Source organism: Notolepis coatsorum (assembly GCF_963971535.1).
Source record: "Notolepis coatsorum genome assembly, chromosome: 1".
Taxonomy (NCBI): domain Eukaryota; kingdom Metazoa; phylum Chordata; class Actinopteri; order Aulopiformes; family Paralepididae; genus Notolepis; species Notolepis coatsorum.
Window position 1 is genome coordinate 179898442 of NC_140165.1, and position 24519 is coordinate 179922960.

The 24519-nt window shown below is 42.0% G+C and overlaps 1 protein-coding gene across 2 annotated transcripts in view; it reads left to right on the plus strand.

Moving 5' to 3' along the window:
- Nucleotides 1–24519, plus strand: part of LOC311241074 (septin-4-like) — a 293309-nt gene that overhangs the window by 237964 nt on the left and 30826 nt on the right. The window contains exons 2-9 of one of the 2 annotated variants that reach the window (XM_084329752.1): nt 5953–6085; nt 8543–8863; nt 11292–11388; nt 12569–12655; nt 12805–12928; nt 13865–13999; nt 20651–20768; nt 21043–21144. In XM_084329752.1, the coding sequence (XP_084185878.1) occupies nt 5953–6085; nt 8543–8863; nt 11292–11388; nt 12569–12655; nt 12805–12928; nt 13865–13999; nt 20651–20768; nt 21043–21144 (1117 nt within the window). The remainder of the gene's footprint in view (nt 1–5952; nt 6086–8542; nt 8864–11291; nt 11389–12568; nt 12656–12804; nt 12929–13864; nt 14000–20650; nt 20769–21042; nt 21145–24519) is intronic. The other variant, XM_084329753.1, reaches the window with a different exon arrangement.

The following is a 24519-nucleotide window of genomic DNA, read 5'->3' on the forward strand; positions in this document are numbered from 1 at the left end:
GGGGGCAGCGTGAGCCTCCCACGCGTTACTCCTCGCCACTGAGAGATCGAGCTGCGCAGGTGAAAAGATGCGACTGCTGTTACCTCAAGTACCGGAGGGGACTTGTGCTATGTATGACTTAGTCCACATTGCAGCCGGCTTGTGGGAGGCAAGAAACAGCGTTCGTGACAGGGGAGGGTTGAATTGGATGATATGAAATTGGGATGGGAGAAAATATAGAAAATGGGAGAAAAAGTGGATCAAAAAAAAAAACATTATTTATTTATTAACACTTTAATTGCCGGAAACGCCGAAACTCGTCATTGCCCGCCATGCTCATTCTGCCGAAGACGCCGTAACACGTCTTTGATATCAATATTTAAAAAATCTGTGATCGAAATCATATTTCTCCCCCGGGGACCTGAGATATACTGCTGAGCTCCACTCAACTCTCTAACGGTTCAAGAGCGCCATCTGGTGGCCGATCGGCAGATCGCCCAACAGGAAGTCATGTGGATGAAGTGGTGCTCACCCATATTTCGTCCGGGCACTCGCTATCATTAGCAGGACTCCATCTTGACACAGTGAACACCGATCGGTGCAAATAACTCGACAAACAACATGATTTGGACTAGGGATGCACCGATATGAAAATTGGCCGCCGATACCGATACCGATTGTTCAACTAACACTATCGGCCGATACCGATACCGATATTTGTATATTTGTATACAAGTATTTGTAAAAAAAAAAAAAAAAAAAAAAAAATTTTTAATGAAACTACTGTATATTTGTATGTGTATGTTTGTATTTGTAGGCCTCTTTACTAGGAAACATCAAGAAATATGTTTATGGTATCACTATCTCTCTCCCAGTATCGTCTTGCGGCCTGCAGAGGGATACTATTTTCTCAACCAGAGCTTTCAACCAATGCAATGGAACCATTCTGGCGGCCTGCAGCGGGATACCATTCTCTCAACCAGAGCTTTCAACCAATGCAATGGAACCATTTTGATTGACAGTCGATTCGGCCAATTACGCCACACCGCTAGCACCCACCTCCTGCTGTCCTTACCACCAATCGGCAAGCGTTTATTCATTTTCTACTTTCGGGTACTGCTGGTGGTACTTGAAAACATTTACAAAAAAGCAATTTTTTTTTTTCTTTTTTGCAGTCAGGCCACTGAACTTAGAAGCAGGCCAGGCCAGTGTTTCTGGTTGCGGCGGCGCGATAGTTAGATAACCTAAGTGGGGAACAACCAGGAGATCACTGTGACGGAGCGTAATGCAGTCTAAACAGTCATACATCTTTAATTCAACTTCAGCCCTGATCATACCCATTTTCTTTTGTCAGATAAAAATGAAATACTCCCACTTTTCTTAAAAGAGTTGGTGTTAAATCTGACATTACAAAAAAATCCATCAAAATCTGTGTTGCTGCTAATCATTGACACATGCCTAGCCTGTAATAATCTTCCCCAGAAAAATGTACTTTGCATTTGATATATTGAAAATATTTAACTTTTTGTGTGTTTTTTTTTAACAATAATTTGTGATGCCATCACACAAACTGGCATTTAAAGGGTAAACATTCAAAAATGTATTGAATATGTGTTTTCTTTTCTTTTTTACAATAATTTGTGATGCCCATCACAAACACTGGCATTTAAAGGGTAAAGTGTGAGTGTGAGAGAGAGAGAATGACGGACAATTGCTTGCTGTGTGAGAGAGAGAGAGAGAGGAGAGAGAGAGAGAGAGAGAGAAAGAGAGAGAATTAAGTACATTTGCTGAAATACAGTTGTTCTTAATTTTCTCACTTGCTATGTGAGAATGTTAGTTATTATGTTCTCAATGCCCCTTGCATTGTATGAGTTGTGTGGAAGCGTTTGCTAGTTCTAGTGCTAACCCTTTGTACATTGTGGCTGTGTCTGACAAAAGTTAACAATAAATAATGGTATTAGGAATACATTTGCCTCCTGCGTGAACTGTGCATATTGAATAGACTGTATTTTAACACCGGTTATATGGTGGTACTTGGAGAGCCAGCTACGTTCTCAGGTGGTACTTGGTGTAAAAAGTTTGAGAACCACTGGTCTAAACAATAATAAGTCGCGGGATTTATATGAAGTTTGTTGTTAGATGGCATGCTTTGTAGCACCTCCCTCTGCTTCTAGACATGGAGGCAATTATTATTTTTTTTTACCTACTTTTTCTGTGTATGGTTTTGTGAATAAATCTCCATTATGCTTCAATTATTGTGTGTTTATTGTATAGCAATAAGGTTGGGTGAATTCGGCCATTGTATAAAAGCATTACATCACTTGAAGTCATGTGTTATACTCATTATATCACACCTAGGGGGGTCTAACGACCCTCCGCTGCGCGTTGGGCCTAACAACCACCCCTAGGCATGATCTAATGAGTATAACACACTCCGTAGCGTGATGTAATGCTTAAATGCATCATTACTATGGCACTGTTGTGTGCAGGATTTTCTGGTGTTGGATAAGAGGACATACAGAGGTGTTGATGGTGGGTTTAAACACTTAGAGATACGTCAGAAATGTACATATATATTTACTTGATATCTCCCCTGCATAAGCATGTTACTTCGCTTCATCATTCACTTTGAACCTGACATATTTAGGAGCCATTTCCCTGAAGTCCAAATCGGGGGATGTTATGCAAAAAGAACACATTGACTCATCAATTCATTAGAATTATTTCATTCAATGATTGGATTTCCTGCTAAGCCAATGATATTTCAATCATCATATTTTCCCCAACCAGTCACAGTAGCAAAGTGTCCTGCTCTACTCTGGTGGGTACATGTAAACACATTAGGGCTGTCCCCGACTAAGGATTTGGATGGTCGACTATGATTGGCCAAAATGTGCCGTTAGTCGACTATTGGTTGACTAAAAAAAAGTCGACTTAAAAAAAATATATAATAATAATAATAATATACTTTTTTTTTTCTTTTTTTTTATCATTCCGTTTGGGCTGTGGGGGGTGCTTAATGTCTGAAGGAGTCGACTGAAGGCTTCTTGTCCTCTGCAAAAGCATGCAATTGGTCCACTGATGGATACATCTTGATATTTGTCTAGTCTAGTGTGTTCATTAGATGGGTGAAATCCTCTTTCAGTGCCTCTGTGCCTGTTTTCGTAGGCAGTTAGCCTCTGGTATGCGTGCCATTAGCGTTAGCCACGCTTCTAGGCCTCTTTTCTTTTGGAAAGAATGATTAAAAAAAATATATACGTTTACATTTAAATTCCTTTTACATCTTAAATCCTCTTCAACTGCTGCTGTGGTTCTACCTTAAGACCTCAATGTCATTCCAACAGAGTGACAGCCCTGGAGAGTGAGGGGGAATAAAAGCTATAGCTACTGTGTCCCGGTTTTTACTTTTGAGTGGAAAGAAATAACAAAACAAAAGTTGACTGATTTTAGTTTTAGTTTCGTTATTTCGTTATTTCTTTTTACAGCTTCTTTGTGTTGCTTAGTAGAAAGTGAGACCTGTACTAGTACCTGCATGCAGTAATGCAGTAATCTGCAGCCAGCAGAACCTTTCCAGTGGCCCATGAGGTCATGTATTATATCACTTAATATTTCCAAAAGAAGATGAGCGTATTGCACACCGATGAAATAGTGCAAATGTAAATATAATGCTCTTAGTCACTGGCATGGTGGTACAGTAGTTGGCACCGTTGCCTCACAGCAAGGTCTTAGGTTTGATCCCCGACAGTTGAACTGTTTGAGTTCTCCGGATGTTCCAACATACTGAAGTGATGAGGGGTGGCCTGGTTTGGGGAGGGCTGACCCTGTGAACGGTGAATTGTAGCGTGTCAGTGCTGCTGATAGGCTCCCTGGGGGGGCTTGGGAAGCTCGATGAGGGGCTGAAGGACACATCGTCCTCCTGGAATAGGGATGGGTATAAAAGCCATGGCTTCTGGTCCCTGCTCCCCCAACCAGCAGCAGCCTGGTGAGGGGATGAAGGCCTGTGTACGTGGAAGCAAGAAGTCTAGACTGTTGCGTCTCGTGAAGGGTACGACAGGTAAGGTACTGAGAGGGAGCAGGTGAGATCTCGTCTGGATGTTTGGGGTATAGTTTTTTTTTTTTGCATTCAATTAGGTTATTAGCAGTAATGAAGCCATTATAATTCTCTTTACTGAGAAGCATTGGCATGGATTCTGATCCCATGTACTGTATAATTAGATGGAGTGGCTATTGGATGATTTCAATGATTCGGCATTCGGTTTTAAATGCATTAGCATACTACTGTAGGTTCATGTCTTCCAACTGTCCAAGAACCAATGTTTTCAGTGCTACTGGTCAGATATAAGCAAGTATTTCTATATTTGCTCGACATTTGCTCATCGGAATGAGGAAAATATCTCCCCTTGATTCCGTCCGGCTTGTCCCTAAAGGGACCATACTGTATATTGACCAGCTGTCCCATGTGGGTCACACAGGGACCCTACAATGTGGGAAGAGTAGATTGGACATTGATCCATGTTGTTTGGTTTGTGGCAGAGGAAAGCAGGTCATTTTGCTAAGCTGTGAACCTACAGTATTAATTTCCTCTCTGCCCCTAAGCTTTAAATCCCAGTACAATTAAAACTGTGTGGCCCACGGCAGCATGGATGGCATGGAAAAACCTTGCAATGATGACTTAGGACGCTTTGTTAGGATTACACGATAAACTGTGTCTAACTCTTGAAGTGAAGGTATCAAATGTACATTGGGACAGAGTCAAACGATTTGCATTAGCTTTTTGAGTAAGGCCAATAAGAAATATTGGGTGATGATTATACAGATCGTTTCTGGCCGGAGCCGGAGGGTCAGTACAAGCTAATGTCACTTACTGAAACACACGTGCGCGAGTCTCCACACAAACGTGCACACATGTGCATGAATCCGGGTCCAGTTTAACTAGGCTTGCCTAGTCTTATTCTTTTAATCGTTATTTGTTCGGATTACCATGTCTAGGTCTAGGCACGATACACTATGTGTAACTCTTGAAGTGGAGGAAGTTAGTTTGCATTAGCTTTGTGAGTCAGGCCAATGAGGAATATTGAGTGATGATCATACAGAATGTGTATCTCCACCAGGTGGACGTATTTAATTTGAATTAATCTCCATAATTGTCCATATAAATACATATTCAGTATGAAGTTATACATTTGAACGCAAGAGGGCAATACTGCACAGGTTCACTGCTCAGAGCCTCCATGAATTGGCTCTCTGGCCCGTTTGTGAATATTGAAGAAAATTCTTATTTCCTTTTAATCCATCTCAGAATATGTGCATACATGACTTCAATGTGAAATTCTTGCCGTGGCGGTCCGCGTGTTTGTGTGTAGGCTACATGTTCTAATTTCCAGCAAACCTTCAGTGACTCTCTACATTATGTAACAGCAGCCCAGGCCAGTTTAATCTGATTTGCTGGCATCAGCATTGACTTCAGGGGTGCATTTGGATGGGACGATATCAGAGGATGCAGTACCAAAGTGCTGTGGTACAAAATAAATACCATTATAGGCAGCACTGGAGTGGCATGCAGGCAGATAAGGACACCCATTACTTTTGGACACTGTCTTTATCCACCATTTAACATAGATCATTCATCTTTGTTGGATGCTCAAGCTGAACAACCACATTGCTTACCCTTGCATCTGCAGCCATATTATTTTCTATGGAGAGATCCAAAGTCTTGTGTCTTTCATTATTTTGACTATTTAATCATTTCATGTTTTTTCTCTTCCGTTCTGTTTTTTTTCTTCCAAACATCCTCTTCCTATTCCTTACATGAACACCATACACAATGTTCTGTTGTCATGCCATGTGACGCCATTCCTCTACCCCTATTAACGACAATTTCCCATGGTGCATTATTGTGCCCCCCCCCCTCCCTGCGTCCACTCCTCATTCCACTAAACCTTCAACCTACCACATGCATGCTCCTTCCTTGTTGGAGATCACAGAGTGCACTGTAGCCCCTGTTGCTATGGCGGACAGTGATCACGAGGGTAACTCTTCAGCAGATGAGCAGGACTCTGGTGGGCCTGTATCCCCTGACCACATCAGGGACAATGAAGTTGAACAGGTACCAAGAACCCCAGTCCCCCCAAAAGGTCCCTGTAGTCTAAATCTTCACATACTCTCAACAAGTGACAACTGATGGCTGTCCGTTCAGCTACCATATCTACAGTGGCAGCTTCATTCTTTTATCGGTAATGAAGATCATTTTCACTTATCCGTTGGTCCTCGTGAAATGGCAATCGTAAGTTCATGGTAACCAGTGTAGTCAAAGCTGATCCCCACACCTTTCCATTTGAACGTTATGCTCCCCAGTATCTGTGATGGTTTCCTACTAAAGTGTAGAAAATAAATACCCTTTTCTTTGGCTTACCCGAATGCCTCGATGCTTCAATCATGGTAATTGATATCAAAATCACTATTTGAATGTTTAATTGTTTTAAATGTGCCTACTAAATGGCTTATATAAATTGGATTAAAGATATATAATCTTATTTTTTTTTATTGTCAGTTTTTTTATTTACAAACAAAACATCCACATACAATAATACAATTGGCGGTCAAAATTATAAACGGCAGTACAATACAATTCGATAGATAAGAACTAAAAGATATAGCTGATAGTAGAACAATTAATATCAAAATCGAATGACGAGTTGACCTAAAATAAATTCACTAAAGGGGAAAAGGAAAAAACAAAACAAAACAAAACAAAACAAAGAAAAGAGATAAACAATAAAAAAAAATATATATATATATACAAAAAAATAAATAAAAATGTATCTTCTTGTTATTGTATGCACTATATATATAATATAAATCTTTTTTTATTATTATTATTGATACATTTTTGTGCCATGAATCAGGAGCCAAGAAACTAAATAATTTAACTCCTACAATGTAAAAAGATAGGGACGTGACAGAATTGACTTGAAACTTTAAATAAACCATTCATCTTGAGAATCAGTCCTTCATACTCTCATTACTCTCATTTACCCACCACATTGAAACTCTTGATAATAATTAATCTTCTATTATGTGATAATAATTACTACTGAAGATTCAAAGCCCAAAATATGGTAATAGCCAACCCTACTGTCCACTATGAAATACATTTTTAATAATTGGCTGGTATTTTCCCAGTTCATCAGTATTGATGAATGACGGGGCCTATAACTCTGGCCAACTCTCATGAGTTTAAATGGCCTCCTCGCCCTCTCAGCACCACTTCATTATTTATCGTGTAGCTTGTTGCATCTCCTCTTACAGATGCACCCACACCCCTCATGAATAGTACATTATGTGTCACTCGCAATGCTGGTGGCGCCCTATAGTATTTCGTAAAGAGGAAGAGGTAAATTGTGTAATTTGATAGTTTTGATAGTACTTTAGTTGTCATGCTGGGACAACAATCTGTTATACAATAAGTAATTGTTATTTTTCCTTTTACCTGCCATGCTCCTGCACAGAAGTTTGAATTTTGATCGATCTGCTCTAGGCATGTATTTCAAAGTATCCATAAAATGCCTTTGTGGCGTAGGGCCATATAATTCCTCCAGAGGTCAGAGTACTCATCCATACATGGTGGTTAAAAAGTGATGGTGAACCACTCACTGATTCTAGCAGTGTACACTGAAAGCAATGGCAAATGATTAGTCTCAAGGATATCATACCTGTGTCAACCAAATTGTACATCCATATTTACTGAGGTGCTCCAACTGTTGGCATGTTCTGTTTATTTACATCCAACACGATACATACTTTTCAATTATGCAACCTAAGTCCCGTATGTTTCACAATATGTATCTGTGTTAAATGTGGACTCCTGGCAGTGGCTCTTATTTATTAATGCAATTATTTAGTTTAATTAAGCTTGTAATGGTAGGAGGCAGTTGTTAGGTTCACTTAACCTTCTAACATCCAATTCTGGGAAACACAGCCTAACCGAGAAGCATGTGTGTACCATGGAACCTTTTGCTTTTCATTTTGCCGCCCATGTTAACGGGTGAGAGTAGCGTGGTGAGAGCAGCGTGGCGAGAGTAGTGTGGTGAGAGCAGTTGGATGATAGCGCAGCTGTTTTAGTAGATGTCTTGATTATATTCTGTGTTCCACACTGGACACTGGACAGGGTTAGTCATGTCTTCTCTGATGATGGAAGCAGACACCTTTTTATAGCCTTCTGGATTCTACTTAATTTTTACCCATCAGCAGAAGTTATTTATCGTCCATTCAGATTATTTTTGCTTAATCCACTCCATACAAGGGGAGTGGATTCTAATTCTAATAAACTATTCCATTATAATAACTATACTGTTTCCACATTAATAGTAATCAGTATTTTCTTCTGTCTTCTTCTGATCTTCACACACCCCTTTATTTTTTTTACCTTGGTATGTAATGGCTCCCTATGTTCCTGATCCTGCACTCTGCCCATTCCTCTACACTACCTCATCTATGTTCCTCCACTTTGCCTAATCCTCTACACGGCATCATCTATCCTCGTCCACCTGGCCCCTTCCCTTAGCATTCAAGCCATTCAGAAGACTCTGAGTTGGAGAACATCATGCAAGAGTCTCACCACCACCAACATGGGCACCATGACCACGAGCACCACCATCAAGACCATGAGCACCATGAAATGGACAGGGATGCGGAGGGCGAAGACCGCCCCCACACCCCGTCTTTTTTGCGTCCACCCACGGCGGGTAGGGCCCAATCGGATTCAGGCTCGGAGCCCAGGTTGCAACTGAGCAGCAGTAGTGTGGAATTTGACCTACCATCTCCCCTAAGCCCGACCAGGCCCAAGAGCCCCTGGGGTCGATTTGACCCCTACTTCTCTACCGAGGTAACAAGGGAATAGGCAAGGCGTTCAACAGGGCTTAGTCAACACCTGACTTGACTTGATTTTGGGTCATTACAATGCAACACCTTGCTGTAGTATACATCTGATTGCACATGTGGAACCTGTTTGATACATTCCATACACAAAGTCAGCTTCTTGTAGGTATCATACTAATGACTAAGGTTTTCTCTTGAGGGTAAAAAGGGTAGTTTGTGTTGATCTTCTTCTTGTGGACTGTGGTATGATTGGCGTTGTGTTTTTTGATTGCCCATTCTATTCAACATGTTGTGCACACACTGGACTTGACGTTGGCTTCTAAAGGTCAGGAACATAGCAGTTGGTGTGGAGATTGCTTTACGATACAAATACTGTGGGGCGAATTCACAAAGGGATTGCGTAGCTTTTTCTGACGCTATGCCTGTGCAAATAGCTCCGAAACACACCTTGCTATTCACAAAGCATGCGCAAAGATTGAAATACCGTGCTAACTGCGTTGCCATCAGCATTGCGTCTCTGTGTGTCAGTGCTATTTGCGGGTATTTAAATGAGGTAATATGGGTGGAAAATGTGCCCCTTTCTATGCAAATGAGCCTCATTGCAAAAACACTCCAATTCACAAAGATCTGAACTAATTGCCACACACTAACACACAGTTAAGGGGACGCTATTTGCGTCTTCAGAGCATTGGTGGTAACTAAGCGCATTATTGGCCAGTGTCTCCGTTGATCCGTTGGGTTAGGTAATAATCACAATAAAGAGAATAGAACCTGCACACTCATATGCTCCAGAATAAACTTGTAATTGATAATATTTTGTCAGATCCATGAGGAGTAGAAGCTGGAAACACGGTCAATGAAACGTTTATTCTCGAGTATATGAGAATGCGGGTTCTATTATCTTAACTAAACATTAAATACAACTTAATTTCTCATTCTAAAAGTATTCCTAAATCTGAAATAATTTTCACTGGCCTAACTTTGGCCGAAAGATGCAGCACCATGGACAGGTCTGCTCAAACAAATTTATTTTGGGATGACATGACAAACGATTTGGTACCATGTGGGTGGGCAAATTCTATATGTGATTATTTTATTCCTATACATCCCTATATTGTGGTTTGATATGACCATGATCAAGTTGTTATGCACCTCAACACGTAGAGATAAACCCTGAGTCGATCTGACCTTCCTACGCTGAGCTAATGCTATATGGTAACTTTTGCTCACCTACCCCATAATGCCTCCGCAACAATGGGGCATTCACCTGTAGGGGGTAGGTGCGTGAAAGTTACCATATAGCTCAGCATAGAAAGGTCCGATCGACTCTGGGTTTACATGTTCAGGAGATGCAGGTGCATAAAGACATGATCATGGTCATGTCTCTAGTACCGTATCTAGAACTACAGTATTGATTGTCAGGACTTCCAATTTGTGATCAGAGAATTGAAGCTTCTGTTTTCAGCCATTGTCAGCCAGGACATGCATACTGTTGCATGGGCAGTATTTATACTATGTTACCATATCAGGAGCCACTCGGATGCTCCGCGAGCCAACTGCGTTGTCGGATATCCGGAGCAGATTGCACGCTGTGATACAACAGTGCTGACCTATATCAGGAGCAAATTCCACACGTATGGGCGTGTTTGCGCTAGTATATCAGACACAATATATATATTTTTTTATCTACTTTTTCTCCTCCTATTTTTCTGTATTTTTCTCCCATCCCAATTTAGTCGTTGTGCCAATTCCCCCCCTCCCCTTCCTGGTCGTTGCGCACATTTGCCCCCCACTTGCCGGTCTAGGGAGCCCTGAAGTCTATCACATCCTTCCTCCGATACATGTGGAGACAGCCAGCAGCCTCTTTCCACCTGACAGCGAGGACTCTCACTGGGGAAGTGTAATGCGTGGGAGGATCACACTACCTCCCCCAGTTCCCTCCCTCGCTGTGCAGGCGTCCTGACCGACCCCTAGGAGTCGCTGTTTACAACGACCAGGACCCACCCCACCGGCTTTCCACCCGCTGACACTGCCAATTGTGTCAGTATGGACGACCGACCAAGCCGGAGGTACCGCGGCAGCCGGATTAGATCCCACTGTCTCTGCGGTGGTAGACAGACGCTTAGTCCGCTGCGCTACCCGGCCGGCCATCCGCACAATATCTTTAGTGAATAGGTCGCAAAGACGGAGCAAATAGCGGGTGCAAAACACACAGTTAAGGGTGCTATTAGCGGGCGCAATGTTGTGAATTTGCCCCTCAATATCCAAATGACACAGTATGTGTATGGTACAGCCAGTTTATATGAGTGGTTGGTTAGGTTACATCATTGAACACACCATTTCCCAACAACTGTGTCTATTTAGCAACTCCCTAATGCTAACATGATTCAGGTGTATTATTAATCTAATATATTTCTCTCTGCTTTCCTTCACAGGATCAAGACAAAGAATATGTGGGCTTCGCCACACTGCCAAACCAGGTCCATCGCAAATCTGTCAAGAAGGGCTTTGACTTTACCCTCATGGTGGCAGGTTAGTATTGTAGTAGTGTGTTACTTGAACCTCATGGTGGCAGGTTAGTATTGTAGTAGTGTGTTACTTGAACCTCATGGTGGCAGGTTAGTATTGTAGTAGTGTGTTACTTCACCCTCATGGTGGCAGGTTAGTATTGTAGTAGTGTGCTACTTCACCCTCATGGTGGCAGGTTAGTCTGGTAGTAGTGTGTTACTTGAACCTCATGGTGGCAGGTTAGTATTGTAGTAGTGTGTTACTTGAACCTCATGGTGGCAGGTTAGTATTGTAGTAGTGTGCTACTTCACCCTCATGGTGGCAGGTTAGTATTGTAGTAGTGTGCTACTTCACCCTCATGGTGGCAGGTTAGTATTGTAGTAGTGTGTTACTTCACCCTCATGGTGGCAGGTTAGTATTGTAGTAGTGTGCTACTTCACCCTCATGGTGGCAGGTTAGTATTGTAGTAGTGTGTTACTTCACCCTCATGGTGGCAGGTTAGTCTGGTAGTAGTGTGTTACTTGAACCTCATGGTGGCAGGTTAGTCTGGTAGTAGTGTGTTACTTGAACCTCATGGTGGCAGGTTAGTATTGTAGTAGTGTGTTACTTGAACCTCATGGTGGCAGGTTAGTCTGGTAGTAGTGTGTTACTTCACCCTCATGGTGGCAGGTTAGTATTGTAGTAGTGTGCTACTTCACCCTCATGGTGGCAGGTTAGTATTGTAGTAGTGTACTACTTCACCCTCATGGTGGCAGGTTAGTATTGTAGTAGTGTGTTACTTCACCCTCATGGTGGCAGGTTAGTATTGTAGTAGTGTGCTACTTCACCCTCATGGTGGCAGGTTAGTATTGTAGTAGTGTGTTACTTCACCCTCATGGTGGCAGGTTAGTATTGTAGTAGTGTGCTACTTCACCCTCATGGTGGCAGGTTAGTATTGTAGTAGTGTGTTACTTGAACCTCATGGTGGCAGGTTAGTATTGTAGTAGTGTGTTACTTCACCCTCATGGTGGCAGGTTAGTATTGTAGTAGTGTACTACTTCACCCTAATGGTGGCACCTTAGTCTGGTAGTAGTGTGGTCTCATATGGCTATGGGATACAAGCCAGTATGCTTGTTCTGACTATATAGTGATCACTTATCATACCACATCACAAGGTCTCTCACTTTCTCTATCTGACTTTGTGTTTGTCATTTCTTCCGTCAAGGGGAGTCAGGCCTGGGCAAATCCACCCTGGTCAATAGTCTCTTCCTCACAGATCTTTACAAAGACAGGAAACTGCTCAATGCTGAAGGTAAGAAGTTCACTATAGTTGATATACTTTTCTACTTTGACAGAGCGCAAAAGCATTCTAGTGGTGCTAGTGGTAGTTTCAGTGACTTTGTGTGTCTTTTCTTTTCAAACCTAGAATATTGAAAGGAATGTTGTGTGTCCTGTCCCCAGAGAGAATTATTCAAACAGTAGAGATCACCAAACACACAGTGGACATCGAGGAGAAGGGCGTCAAGCTGAAACTCACCATCGTGGACACACCAGGCTTTGGCGACGCCGTTAACAACACAGAATGGTATACATGAAATCCCTGTACTTGCCGTGACAAACAAACGCCTTCGGCCAATCAGAGTTTTCAGTTGAAAGTATGGTGAAAACGTCTTTTCTACAGAGAAAGTCCACTATGGCATTTACAGTAATTGCTGTTATTGAGTCCATTTCTTTTTAGTGTTGTTGTCGGGGCATTGCATCCTTGTGCTGTGTTAATTACAGCTCGATTAAATGATAAGGTAGCAGTTGCCTTTTAAGAAAAGGTATCAGTATTTTTTCATGGAGTTGTAATTAACAAAACACATTTTAATAGTCAGAGTACAATCAAATAAACACATTTATGACCAAATGGTTGCGCATGATGAATCACAGAAATTGTGAAATTATAGTGTGACTTTTCAAATAATGACAAGAGCTGGTATTCTGTATTATAAATTAAGGGTGTAATAATTCCATCAAACAAATCCCTTGCCCTCATATATAATCACCAATAATTGAATACATGCAATTATAATCATATACTGAGATACTAGTTTACACAGCATTATATTTATGAAGTCATTAGATAATGTAACCCACTGATTTACAATATATTATCACTTATCAGTTGTACACCCCAATGCATATGTATTTCTACATTTAGTGTATCAGTGGGGGTGACAGTGGCTCAGGAGGTAGAGTGGCTGTGTGGTAAATCAGAAGGTTCACGGTTTGATCCTGGCTCCTCCCAACAGCGGTCGAGGTCGCTTATCCCCTAACTGCTCCACTGTCTGTGTGAGTGAATGGGTGAATGTGAGGCATAAGTTGTAAAGCTCTTTGTAAATAATGCTTTATAAATGCAGTCCATTTACCATTGACCATCACAATAAAGAGTATAAATGAATCCTAGCTGAAGTGTTTTGTTTTGTCTGACTCTGCTGGGCCTCAGTGACTGTGTATCTCTTGTGTTTGACCATGCTAGCTGGAAGTCGGTGGCTGACTACATCGACCAGCAGTTTGAACAGTACTTCAGGGATGAGAGTGGCCTCAACCGCAAGAACATCCAGGACAACCGTGTTCACTGCTGTCTCTACTTCATCTCACCCTTCGGACATGGGTATGACACACAGGACACAGTCCCTACATGGGTATGACACACAGGACAGAGGCCCTTTTCCTGTCTCTCTACAGTACCTTCGGACATGGGTACGACACACAGGACAGAGTCCCTTTATGGGTATGACACACAGGACAGAGTCCCTTTTCCTGTCTCTCTACAGTACCTTCATGGGTATGACACACAGGACAGAGTCCCTTTTCCTGTCTCTCTACAGTACCTTCATGGGTATGACACACAGGACAGAGTCCCTGTTCCTGTCTCTCTACAGTACCTTCATTGCCCTGATGCTGGCGAAGAAAAGGAAGCCTTTACTAGTGTGTAACTGTGTTGTAGTCAAGGTCCGGGTAAAGTTGGAGTCCTGCTCGGCACTTGAGCTCCAGTGTGACTTGTCAATATTTAAGTTTGAGTCGAGTCACGAGTGGATCGAAATTGGGACTTGAGTCGGATTTGAGACCCGAGTCCAGAATTTGAGTACCACACTGCTGTTATATTTAGCATGTAACATTTGCAGACCAGTGGTCACTGAGGGAAAGGACAAATCTAAATATTTTAATACAGAGTGTAGGCTTTATTACTTGTTTTGGACTGCTCTGCCTGACACCTGGCTCAGGAGGTAGAGCAGTCGTCTGGTAATCGGAAGATTCCCGCTCCTCCTGGGCAGTGTGTCGAAGTGTCATTGAGCAAGACACTTAACCCCTAACTGCTCCCGATGAGCAGGTTGGCACCTTGGATGGTTGCCTCCGCCGTCGGTGTGTGAATGTGTGAGTGAATGGAAGAATGTGAGGAACAAAATTGTAAAAACTAGGGATGTCCGCTATTATCGGCCGATATTGGCATAAAAATGTGATATCGGAAAATATCTGTATCGGTTTTCAATTTTTTATTTAACCTTTATTTACCCAGGCAAGCAAGTAAGAACACATTATTATTTTATTTATTGTCAAAGTATGCATAATGTTGTGTTAATTACACGACAAGAGATATGTAATGTTAATTACCTGAAATTATTCCGTTTTTTGGGGGGGGGAAACCCTGCATATATCGGTATCGGTTGATATCGGTATCGGAAATTAAGAATTGGACAATATCGGTATATCGGTATTGGTAAAAAAGCCAATATCGAGCATCCCTAGTAAAAACGCTTTGGATAATAGAGCTATACAAATGCACCATTTAACATGATTTACACCTGTCCAGCATAGGATTCCCAAACCTCTTTATTTCAAGGGCCACCAAATGTATGAATTCACTATCCCAGGTGCCCCAATCATGATATTTTGTTATATCTGATTTATGTACTTCATTTCATTTCACAACTGCATGCAGGGAGATAACAGTGGAGAGAGTAAAACCCAAGATAAGATAAGATATTCCTTTATTAGTGCGGCTGGGTGGCGCAGCGGACATTGCGATCGTCACCAACGCAAGAGACACCGGGTTCGACTCCGGCTGTCGGCGTTGCCTCCAGCTTGGGCCAGCCGTCATACTAACTCAATTGGCAGAGTTAGCGGGTGGAAGTCGATGGGTGGTAATCTGGACGTTGTGGACAGCGACTCCTACAGGTCGGTTGGGGGACGCCTGCACAGCAGAGACAGGAAATGGTGGGGGTAGTGTGAGCCTCCCACACCTTAAACCTCGCCAATGAGAGTCCGCGCTGGCAGGTGAAAAGATGTGACAGGCTGCCTCCTCGTGTAGTGGGGGGCATATGTGAGCAACGTTCAAGACAGGGGAGGGAAGAATTGGGATGGGAGAACAAATTGAAAAAGAGGAGAAAAGGTGGATAAAAAAAAAATTAGATATTCTTTTATTGATCCCCTTGGGGAAATGCATGTAAAACATGTGATTGAAATAGTCATTCTTACATAATTATCTAATTGGGCTATACAAAATAATGTTGAAATGAAAGGGATAGTTCAGATTTTTGTAACCCTAGCCCTATGTCTTACTTACCAAAGATGATGTTGATTGGTAGAGTCCTTTCTCAGCACAATCTATGCTGTTCCTCATATTAGCTTATCCTAGGCTTATCCTAGGCAACTTGATTTGATTTGTGTTATTATTCTAATTCGTGACCTGTCTATTCTATTCTATTCTAGCTCCGGATAGCCACAAACCAATGCAAAGTCAATGGGGTCATGTTCCTCTATGTACAAGCTAACTGAGGCACACTGAAAGCTACTTTGAGCACTGCAGAGTAAATTTCAGTGAACCACAGACAGGAGCGTGACCCCATTGACTTTGCGTTGGTTTGTGGCTAACTATCAGCAGCTAGTATGAGGAACCACATGGGCATTTAAAGGAACACGCCAACTTTTTGGGATATTAGCTTATTTGCCATTTACCCTGGAGTTAGACTCAGATACTTACCCTTTTATTCTCTGTGCATGCATTAATTAGGCTTAGGTAACAGCCACACTATGGGCGGCTACGTGGCGTAGTGGGCAAGGCGCTCGCCACGAATGCGGAGACGCTGGGCTCGCCTGTTCGAGCCCAGCGCTCCACATTGCTTTCAGTTTAGCTGGTCGTTCATACTAATACACATTGGCCGTATTAGGGGGTGGGAAACTGATGGGTGGGGATCGGGCGTTGTGGACAGCGCCTCCTACAGGTCGGTTGGTGCGCCTGCGCAGTAGAATCAGGAAGTGTCGGGGGCAGCGTGAGCCTCCCACGCGTTACTCTTCGCCACTGAGAGATCGAGCTGCGCAGGTGAAAAGATGCGACTGCTGTTACCTCAAGTACCGGAGGGGACTTGTGCTATGTATGACTTAGTCCACATTGCAGCCGGCTTGTGGGAGGCAAGAAACAGCGTTCGTGACAGGGGAGGGTTGGATTGGATGATACGAAATTGGGATGGGAGAAAATATAGAAAATGGGAGAAAAAGTGGATACAAAAAAAAAGGTAACAGCCACACTATTAGCCTAGCTTAGCATCATTCACTGGAAGTAGGTGTGCCAGTGTAGCCTAGTTCCCAACACTCACAAAATACACATGTTGTGACCTGTGTATTTACCACATGGAGAAATAAAAATGAAAAAGCAGATATATACTCAGAATTTTTTTTTGCCGAACCACTGCTGCCATCACCTCAAAAGCAGTATAAAAAAAAAAGGGCTTTTGATGAAATCACTGCACCCAGGCAGCAGTGGTTCTGCAAAAAATTGTTTAGAGTACATATCTGTTTAGAAAACGAAAATGTCTCATTTTTATAATTTTCTCTCCATGTAGTAAATACACAGGTCACAACATGTTTACAGGAACGTTTTGGAGTGTATTTCGTGACTGTTGGGAACTAGGCTACACTGGCACACCTACTTCCAGTGAATGATGCTAAGCTAGGCGGTGCGGCTGTTCCCTAAGCCTAATGCAGAGAAGAAAAGGGTATGTATCTGCTTGTCTAACTCCAGGGTAGATGGTAAATAAGCTAATTTCCCAAAAAGTTGGCGTGTTCCTTTAAACTATTCTGCATTTTTTGGGGGACCAGCTGGAACCCCCTTAAGGACCCCAGGGGGTCCCCAAACAAATAAAATAACTGCCATTATTAAAATTTCACTCACACAATTAATATTCTCAGACTGACTGCTGTGATTGGCTGGCATCCTGTACATAATCTTCAGTCATTTAGCCGTACAGTGGGTGTGTCTAGTGTAACTATTGTTTACTAGCCGTTAGGGCTGTCTTAAATACTTCGAAGCTTCGTTCGATGGCATGATCTTCGAATTTTTATTTATTTTTTGGAATATCCCTTGGTATTGTACACGACGGCGACGCCACACAAAACATTAATAAGGCTATGCCTATGCTGCTATGACTAATGTGTTACCAAGTTGGCTAATTTAATTGTAATCATCTGCTTTTGTAGGTGCATTGTCTGATATAATTATAAATTATAAATTAAATATAATATAATTGTTTGCTTGATAGACGAAGGTTGCAACATAATTATGTAATGTCATGTCGTTGGCTGTGAGAGCAGCCCCACTGCACCCAGGCAGCGCAGCCGAGTGAAACCTTATTGGCTGCGTCACAGTCACGAAAGGGGCTACTTAATTAATTAATCCAATCCACTTTATTTATAGAGCACATTTAAAAACAACAAAGTTTACCAAAGTGCTGTACAAGTCCCACAACATAAGATAAAAAAATATATATATATTATAATTAACACTATGATCGCCGGGGACGAGTTAAGACGTCATTCCTAGCCATGCTCATTCTGCCGAAGATGCCGTAACTCGTCTTTGATGTCAATATTTCAAAAATCTGTGACCGAAATCATATTTCCCCTCCGGAGCCCTGAGACACACTGCAAATCTCCACTCAACTCTCTAGCGGTTCAAGAGCGCCATCTGATGGCCGATCGGCAGATCGCCAACCGGAAATGAGCCTTTGAACCGGTAGTGCTCATCCATATGTGGTCCGGGCACTCGCTATCGTTAGAGAGACTCCGTCTTGATACAGTGAACATCGATCGGTGCAAATAACTCGAAAAAACAACATGATTTGGACGTATATACTATTATACAACCTGGAAATGGATCGGGCATTTCTCCATCCCATAATAGAAAAAATTCTGTTCCACGCTCATCTGCCAGCGGCGCGAGTAAGCCACGGTAAGATTCAGCGTTATATTCTAACGTGTTCCATATAAACTGCTATGATGAACATATGACCCACTCTGGATGAATCATCTAACGCTGCCCACGGAATTATAAACGATCCCCCGCCCATCCGGTCATCATCAGATGACACGTAGTAACTTCTAGAACCACGTCCAGTTGACATTTTTTATCTCGCGCCGATTGCTATCAAACTGTATTTCGTCATCAATATAATGCATTTGGAGCTATAAATCATGTTCTGGAGAAAGCTGCAGAAAACGATAAAAACATACTTATACTTTAGACCATATTTTAGTATGAATATGTGAATGAAAAAGTTTAACGTTGCTACACCCTGAACAATACATATAGGACATTGAATGGGCCATAATAATGGCAATTTAGCAATAGAATTTAAAAAGTTATAGCCCTGCAAAGAAGGGGAACTTCTCCATAGACAAATAGAGCTGGCGAGGGATGGTAAATTATGAATTTAACCCATGGCGATCAAAGTGTTAATATTATTATTATTATTTTTTCTATTTTTTTTTCGAATCTTCGAATTAAAATCGAAGCTCGGCCCCGAAGCTTCGATTGCCAAAAAAAGCTTCGAAGGTCAGCCCTACTAGCCGTGCATTCAGCCACATGAGTACTTAACCCTTTAATCGCCAAGGACGACTTAACACGTCATTCTCCGCCATGCGTAATCTGCCAATGACGTCGTACAGCATCTTTGAGATCAATATTTCTAAAATCTGTCATGGCAATCATATTTCACCCACGGAGACTTGAGATCTCCTGTCGATCTCCTCTCAACTCTCCAACGGTTCAAGACCGCCATCTGGTGGCCGATCGGCGAAACGCCAAAACCGGAAGTGACGCGCCGGAAGTGGTGCTCACCCATATTTCGTCCGGCCACTCGCTATCGCTAGCGGGACTCCAGCTTGATACACTGGACATCGATCGGTTGCAAATAACTCGATAAACAACATGATTTGGACGCATATAGTATTATACAACCTGGAAATGGATTGCATATATCAACATCCCATAATAGCGATATTTCTGCTCCACGCTGATCACCCAACGGTCAGAGGAAGCCGCGGTGAGTTTCAGCGTGTTTGATTATTATTAACCGTATAATCTGCTCTGATATATATATCGCCCATACTACATGAATCATTTAACGTCGGCCACAGACTTATAAACCCCCCCCCCCCCCCCCCCTCCAGTCACCAGCAGATGATGAGGCATGATGTTTAGGACCTTGTACAATTGAAATTTTTTATCTGACGTCAATCGGTATCAAACTACATTTGATGATCTAATATATGTATTTGTGGCTATAACTCACGTTCTATGGAATGCTGCAGAAAACGATAAAAACATATTTATACTTTAGACCATATTTTAGTATGAATGTGTGAATGAAAAAGTAGAACGTTGCTACATCCTAAACGATAGATACTTGATGTTGAATGGGCCATAGTAATGTCAATTTAGCAATACAATTAAAAAAGTTATAGCCCTGCAAAGAAGGGGAACATCTCCATAGACAAATAGAGCTGGCAGAGGACGGTATAAAATCAGAATAATCCCTGGCAGATAAAGGGTTAATGCAGTGGAGGTCCTTCCCTAGAGTAGTGTTTAAAAGGCCTTCTCTCTCATTTACATCCGGCGCCCTCCTAGAAACCTTCGTTCCACTCAATGGGGCCAAAAACGCTGATGCAGTTGTGTTGGGTGCTTGTGTGTGCATGTGCAGGTTTTTTTTACACTCAGTTTCACACCATTGCACTCAGAAATAAATTCACACAGAAGAGGTCGTTCAAAATCACGGTGGCCAGGGAATGATCGCCCTCTGCTGCCCATCTTTGGTTACTGTCCATTCATTGAATGGAATGTAGCAACTCTTCCCATTGACAATTTGGTTTACTCAGTTGAATCACACTGTACATTCAGGACACTTTGGACATCAAGTGCATCATGTCAGGTAGGCGGTTGTCAAAGTCTGTTGTGTTCCAACGTGTCGCATATTGCATCCTTTCCTAGTTTGCGGCCTTTGGATGTGGAGTTCATGAAAGCCCTGCATGAGAAGGTCAACATCGTCCCTGTTCTGGCCAAGGCAGACACACTCACCCCCACTGAGGTCAAGAAAAAGAAATTCAAGGCAAGGCCGCTATATAATCTATAAAATACATTTGGTAAAGTAAAATAATGAATGATTAAAAGGATACTGTGTAATATCAGTCATATTTCTTCACCACTTGTCTTGATGTGGATAAGTAATATTTATTCACCAGGTACATGTCTCAATGTGGAGAAGAAATATTTCCTCACCATGTACTTTTCTCAATGTGGGGAAGTAATATTATAGTGACAGGAACCCTGCTCAAGAGAACAGAAATATCTTGACTGAGCGTTCCCCTCTGTGCCCCCGTCAGATCCGAGAGGAGATCGAACAATACGGCATCAAGATCTATCAGTTCCCCGACTGCGACTCGGATGAAGATGAAGACTTCAAGCAGCAGGACCAGGAGCTGAAGGTGAGAGATCATCCCGTCCATCTCATAGTGAGGTCTGGGATTATGTCAGGCTGCTCATTGAGGCAATACAATGCTAAAATAGTTGAGGCATTACATGAGTCAACTATAAAAGATAATCACATAAAGATGATGATGATTATATAATATGCAGATCATGATAACATGACCTTTAATACAGGACTCCCTATTTTTGTGCCATTTTGACCCTGGGGCGATTTGCAGGGCATAATATTAGTGTTTTAAAACCTAATCGTTGTGTAAAAGTGTTGTGTATATTCACAGTAGAGGTTGAGTACTGTCTGATTACATCAGTTAAAGACAGAGGTTGAGTACTGTCTGGTGACATCAGTTAAAGATAGTAGAGGTTGAGTACTGCCTGGTGACATCAGTTAAAGATAGTAGAGGTTGAGTACTGCCTGGTGACATCAGTTAAAGATAGTAGAGGTTGAGTACTGCCTGGTGACATCAGTTAAAGACAGTAAAGGTTGAGTCTTGTCTGGTGACATCAGTTAAAGACAGTAAAGGTTGAGTCTTGTCTGGTGACATCAGTTAAAGACAGTAAAGGTTGAGTCTTGTCTGGTGACATCAGTTAAAGATAGTAGAGGTTGAGTACTGCCTGGTGACATCAGTTAAAGACAGTAAAGGTTGAGTCTTGTCTGGTGACATCAGTTAAAGACAGTAAAGGTTGAGTCTTGTCTGGTGACATCAGTTAAAGACAGTAAAGGTTGAGTCTTGTCTGGTGACATCAGTTAAAGATAGTAGAGGTTGAGTACTGCCTGGTGACATCAGTTAAAGATAGTAGAGGTTGAGTCTTGTCTGGTGACATCAGTTAAAGATAGTAGAGGTTGAGTCTTGTCTGGTGACATCAGTTAAAGACAGTAAAGGTTGAGTACTGCCTGGTGACATCAGTTAAAGACAGTAAAGGTTGAGTACTGCCTGGTGACATCAGTTAAAGATAGTAGAGGTTGAGTCTTGTCTGGTGACATCAGTTAAAGACAGTAAAGGTTGAGTACTGCCTGGTGACATCAGTTAAAGACAGTAAAGGTTGAGTCTTGTCTGGTGACATCAGTTAAAGACAGTAAAGGTTGAGTCTTGTCTGGTGACATCAGTTAAAGATAGTAGAGGTTGAGTACTGTCTGGTGACATCAGTTAAAGATAGTAGAGGTTGAGTCTTTTCTGGTGACATCAGTTAAAGATAGTAGAGGTTGAGTACTGTCTGGTGACATCAGTTAAAGATAGTAGAGGTTGAGTCTTTTCTGGTGACATCAGTTAAAGATAGTAGAGGTTGAGTACTGTCTGGTGACATCAGTTAAAGATAGTAGAGGTTGAGTACTGCCTGGTGACATCAGTTAAAGATAGTAGAGGTTAAGTACTGCCTGGTGACATCAGTTAAAGATAGTAGAGGTTGAGTACTGCCTGGTGACATCAGTTAAAGACAGTAAAGGTTGAGTCTTGTCTGGTGACATCAGTTAAAGATAGTAGAGGTTAAGTACTGCCTGGTGACATCAGTTAAAGATAGTAGAGGTTGAGTACTGTCTGGTGACATCAGTTAAAGATAGTAGAGGTTGAGTACTGCCTGGTGACATCAGTTAAAGATAGTAAATGTTAAGTACTGCCTGGTGACATCAGTTAAAGATAGTAGAGGTTGAGTACTGCCTGGTGACATCAGTTAAAGATAGTAGAGGTTGAGTACTGTCTGGTGACATCAGTTAAAGATAGTAGAGGTTGAGTACTGCCTGGTGACATCAGTTAAAGATAGTAGAGGTTGAGTACTGCCTGGTGACATCAGTTAAAGATAGTAGAGGTTGAGTCTTGTCTGGTGACATCAGTTAAAGATAGTAGAGGTTGAGTCTTGTCTGGTGACATCAGTTAAAGATAGTAGGGGTTGAGTACTGCCTGGTGACATCAGTTAAAGATAGTAGAGGTTGAGTACTGCCTGGTGACATCAGTTAAAGATAGTAGAGGTTGAGTACTGTCTGGTGACATCAGTTAAAGACAGTAAAGGTTGAGTCTTGTCTGGTGACATCAGTTAAAGATAGTAGAGGTTGAGTACTGCCTGGTGACATCAGTTAAAGATAGTAGAGGTTGAGTACTGTCTGGTGACATCAGTTAAAGATAGTAAAGGTTAAGTACTGCCTGGTGACATCAGTTAAAGATAGTAGAGGTTGAGTACTGCCTGGTGACATCAGTTAAAGACAGTAAAGGTTGAGTCTTGTCTGGTGACATCAGTTAAAGATAGTAGAGGTTGAGTACTGTCTGGTGACATCAGTTAAAGATAGTAAAGGTTAAGTACTGCCTGGTGACATCAGTTAAAGATAGTAGAGGTTGAGTACTGCCTGGTGACATCAGTTAAAGATAGTAGAGGTTGAGTACTGCCTGGTGACATCAGTTAAAGATAGTAGAGGTTAAGTACTGTCTGGTGACATCAGTTAAAGACAGTAAAGGTTGAGTCTTGTCTGGTGACATCAGTTAAAGATAGTATAGGTTGAGTACTGCCTGGTGACATCAGTTAAAGATAGTAGAGGTTGAGTACTGTCTGGTGACATCAGTTAAAGATAGTAGAGGTTGAGTACTGTCTGGTGACATCAGTTAAAGATGGTAGAGGTTGAGTCTTGTCTGGTGACATCAGTTAAAGACAGTAAAGGTTGAGTCTTGTCTGGTGACATCAGTTAAAGACAGTAAAGGTTGAGTCTTGTCTGGTGACATCAGTTAAAGACAGTAAAGGTTGAGTACTGCCTGGTGACATCAGTTAAAGATAGTAGAGGTTGAGTACTGCCTGGTGACATCAGTTAAAGATAGTAGAGGTTGAGTACTGCCTGGTGACATCAGTTAAAGATAGTAGAGGTTGAGTACTGCCTGGTGACATCAGTTAAAGACAGTAGAGGTTGAGTACTGCCTGGTGACATCAGTTAAAGATAGTAGAGGTTAAGTACTGCCTGGTGACATCAGTTAAAGACAGTAAAGGTTGAGTCTTGTCTGGTGACATCAGTTAAAGACAGTAAAGGTTGAGTCTTGTCTGGTGACATCAGTTAAAGATAGTAGAGGTTGAGTACTGCCTGGTGACATCAGTTAAAGACAGTAAAGGTTGAGTACTGCCTGGTGACATCAGTTAAAGATAGTAGAGGTTGAGTACTGCCTGGTGACATCAGTTAAAGACAGTAAAGGTTAAAGATAGTAGGGGTTGAGTACTGCCTGGTGACATCAGTTAAAGATAGTAGAGGTTGAGTACTGCCTGGTGACATCAGTTAAAGATAGTAGAGGTTGAGTCTTGTCTGGTGACATCAGTTAAAGACAGTAAAGGTTAAAGATAGTAGGGGTTGAGTACTGCCTGGTGACATCAGTTAAAGATAGTAGAGGTTGAGTACTGCCTGGTGA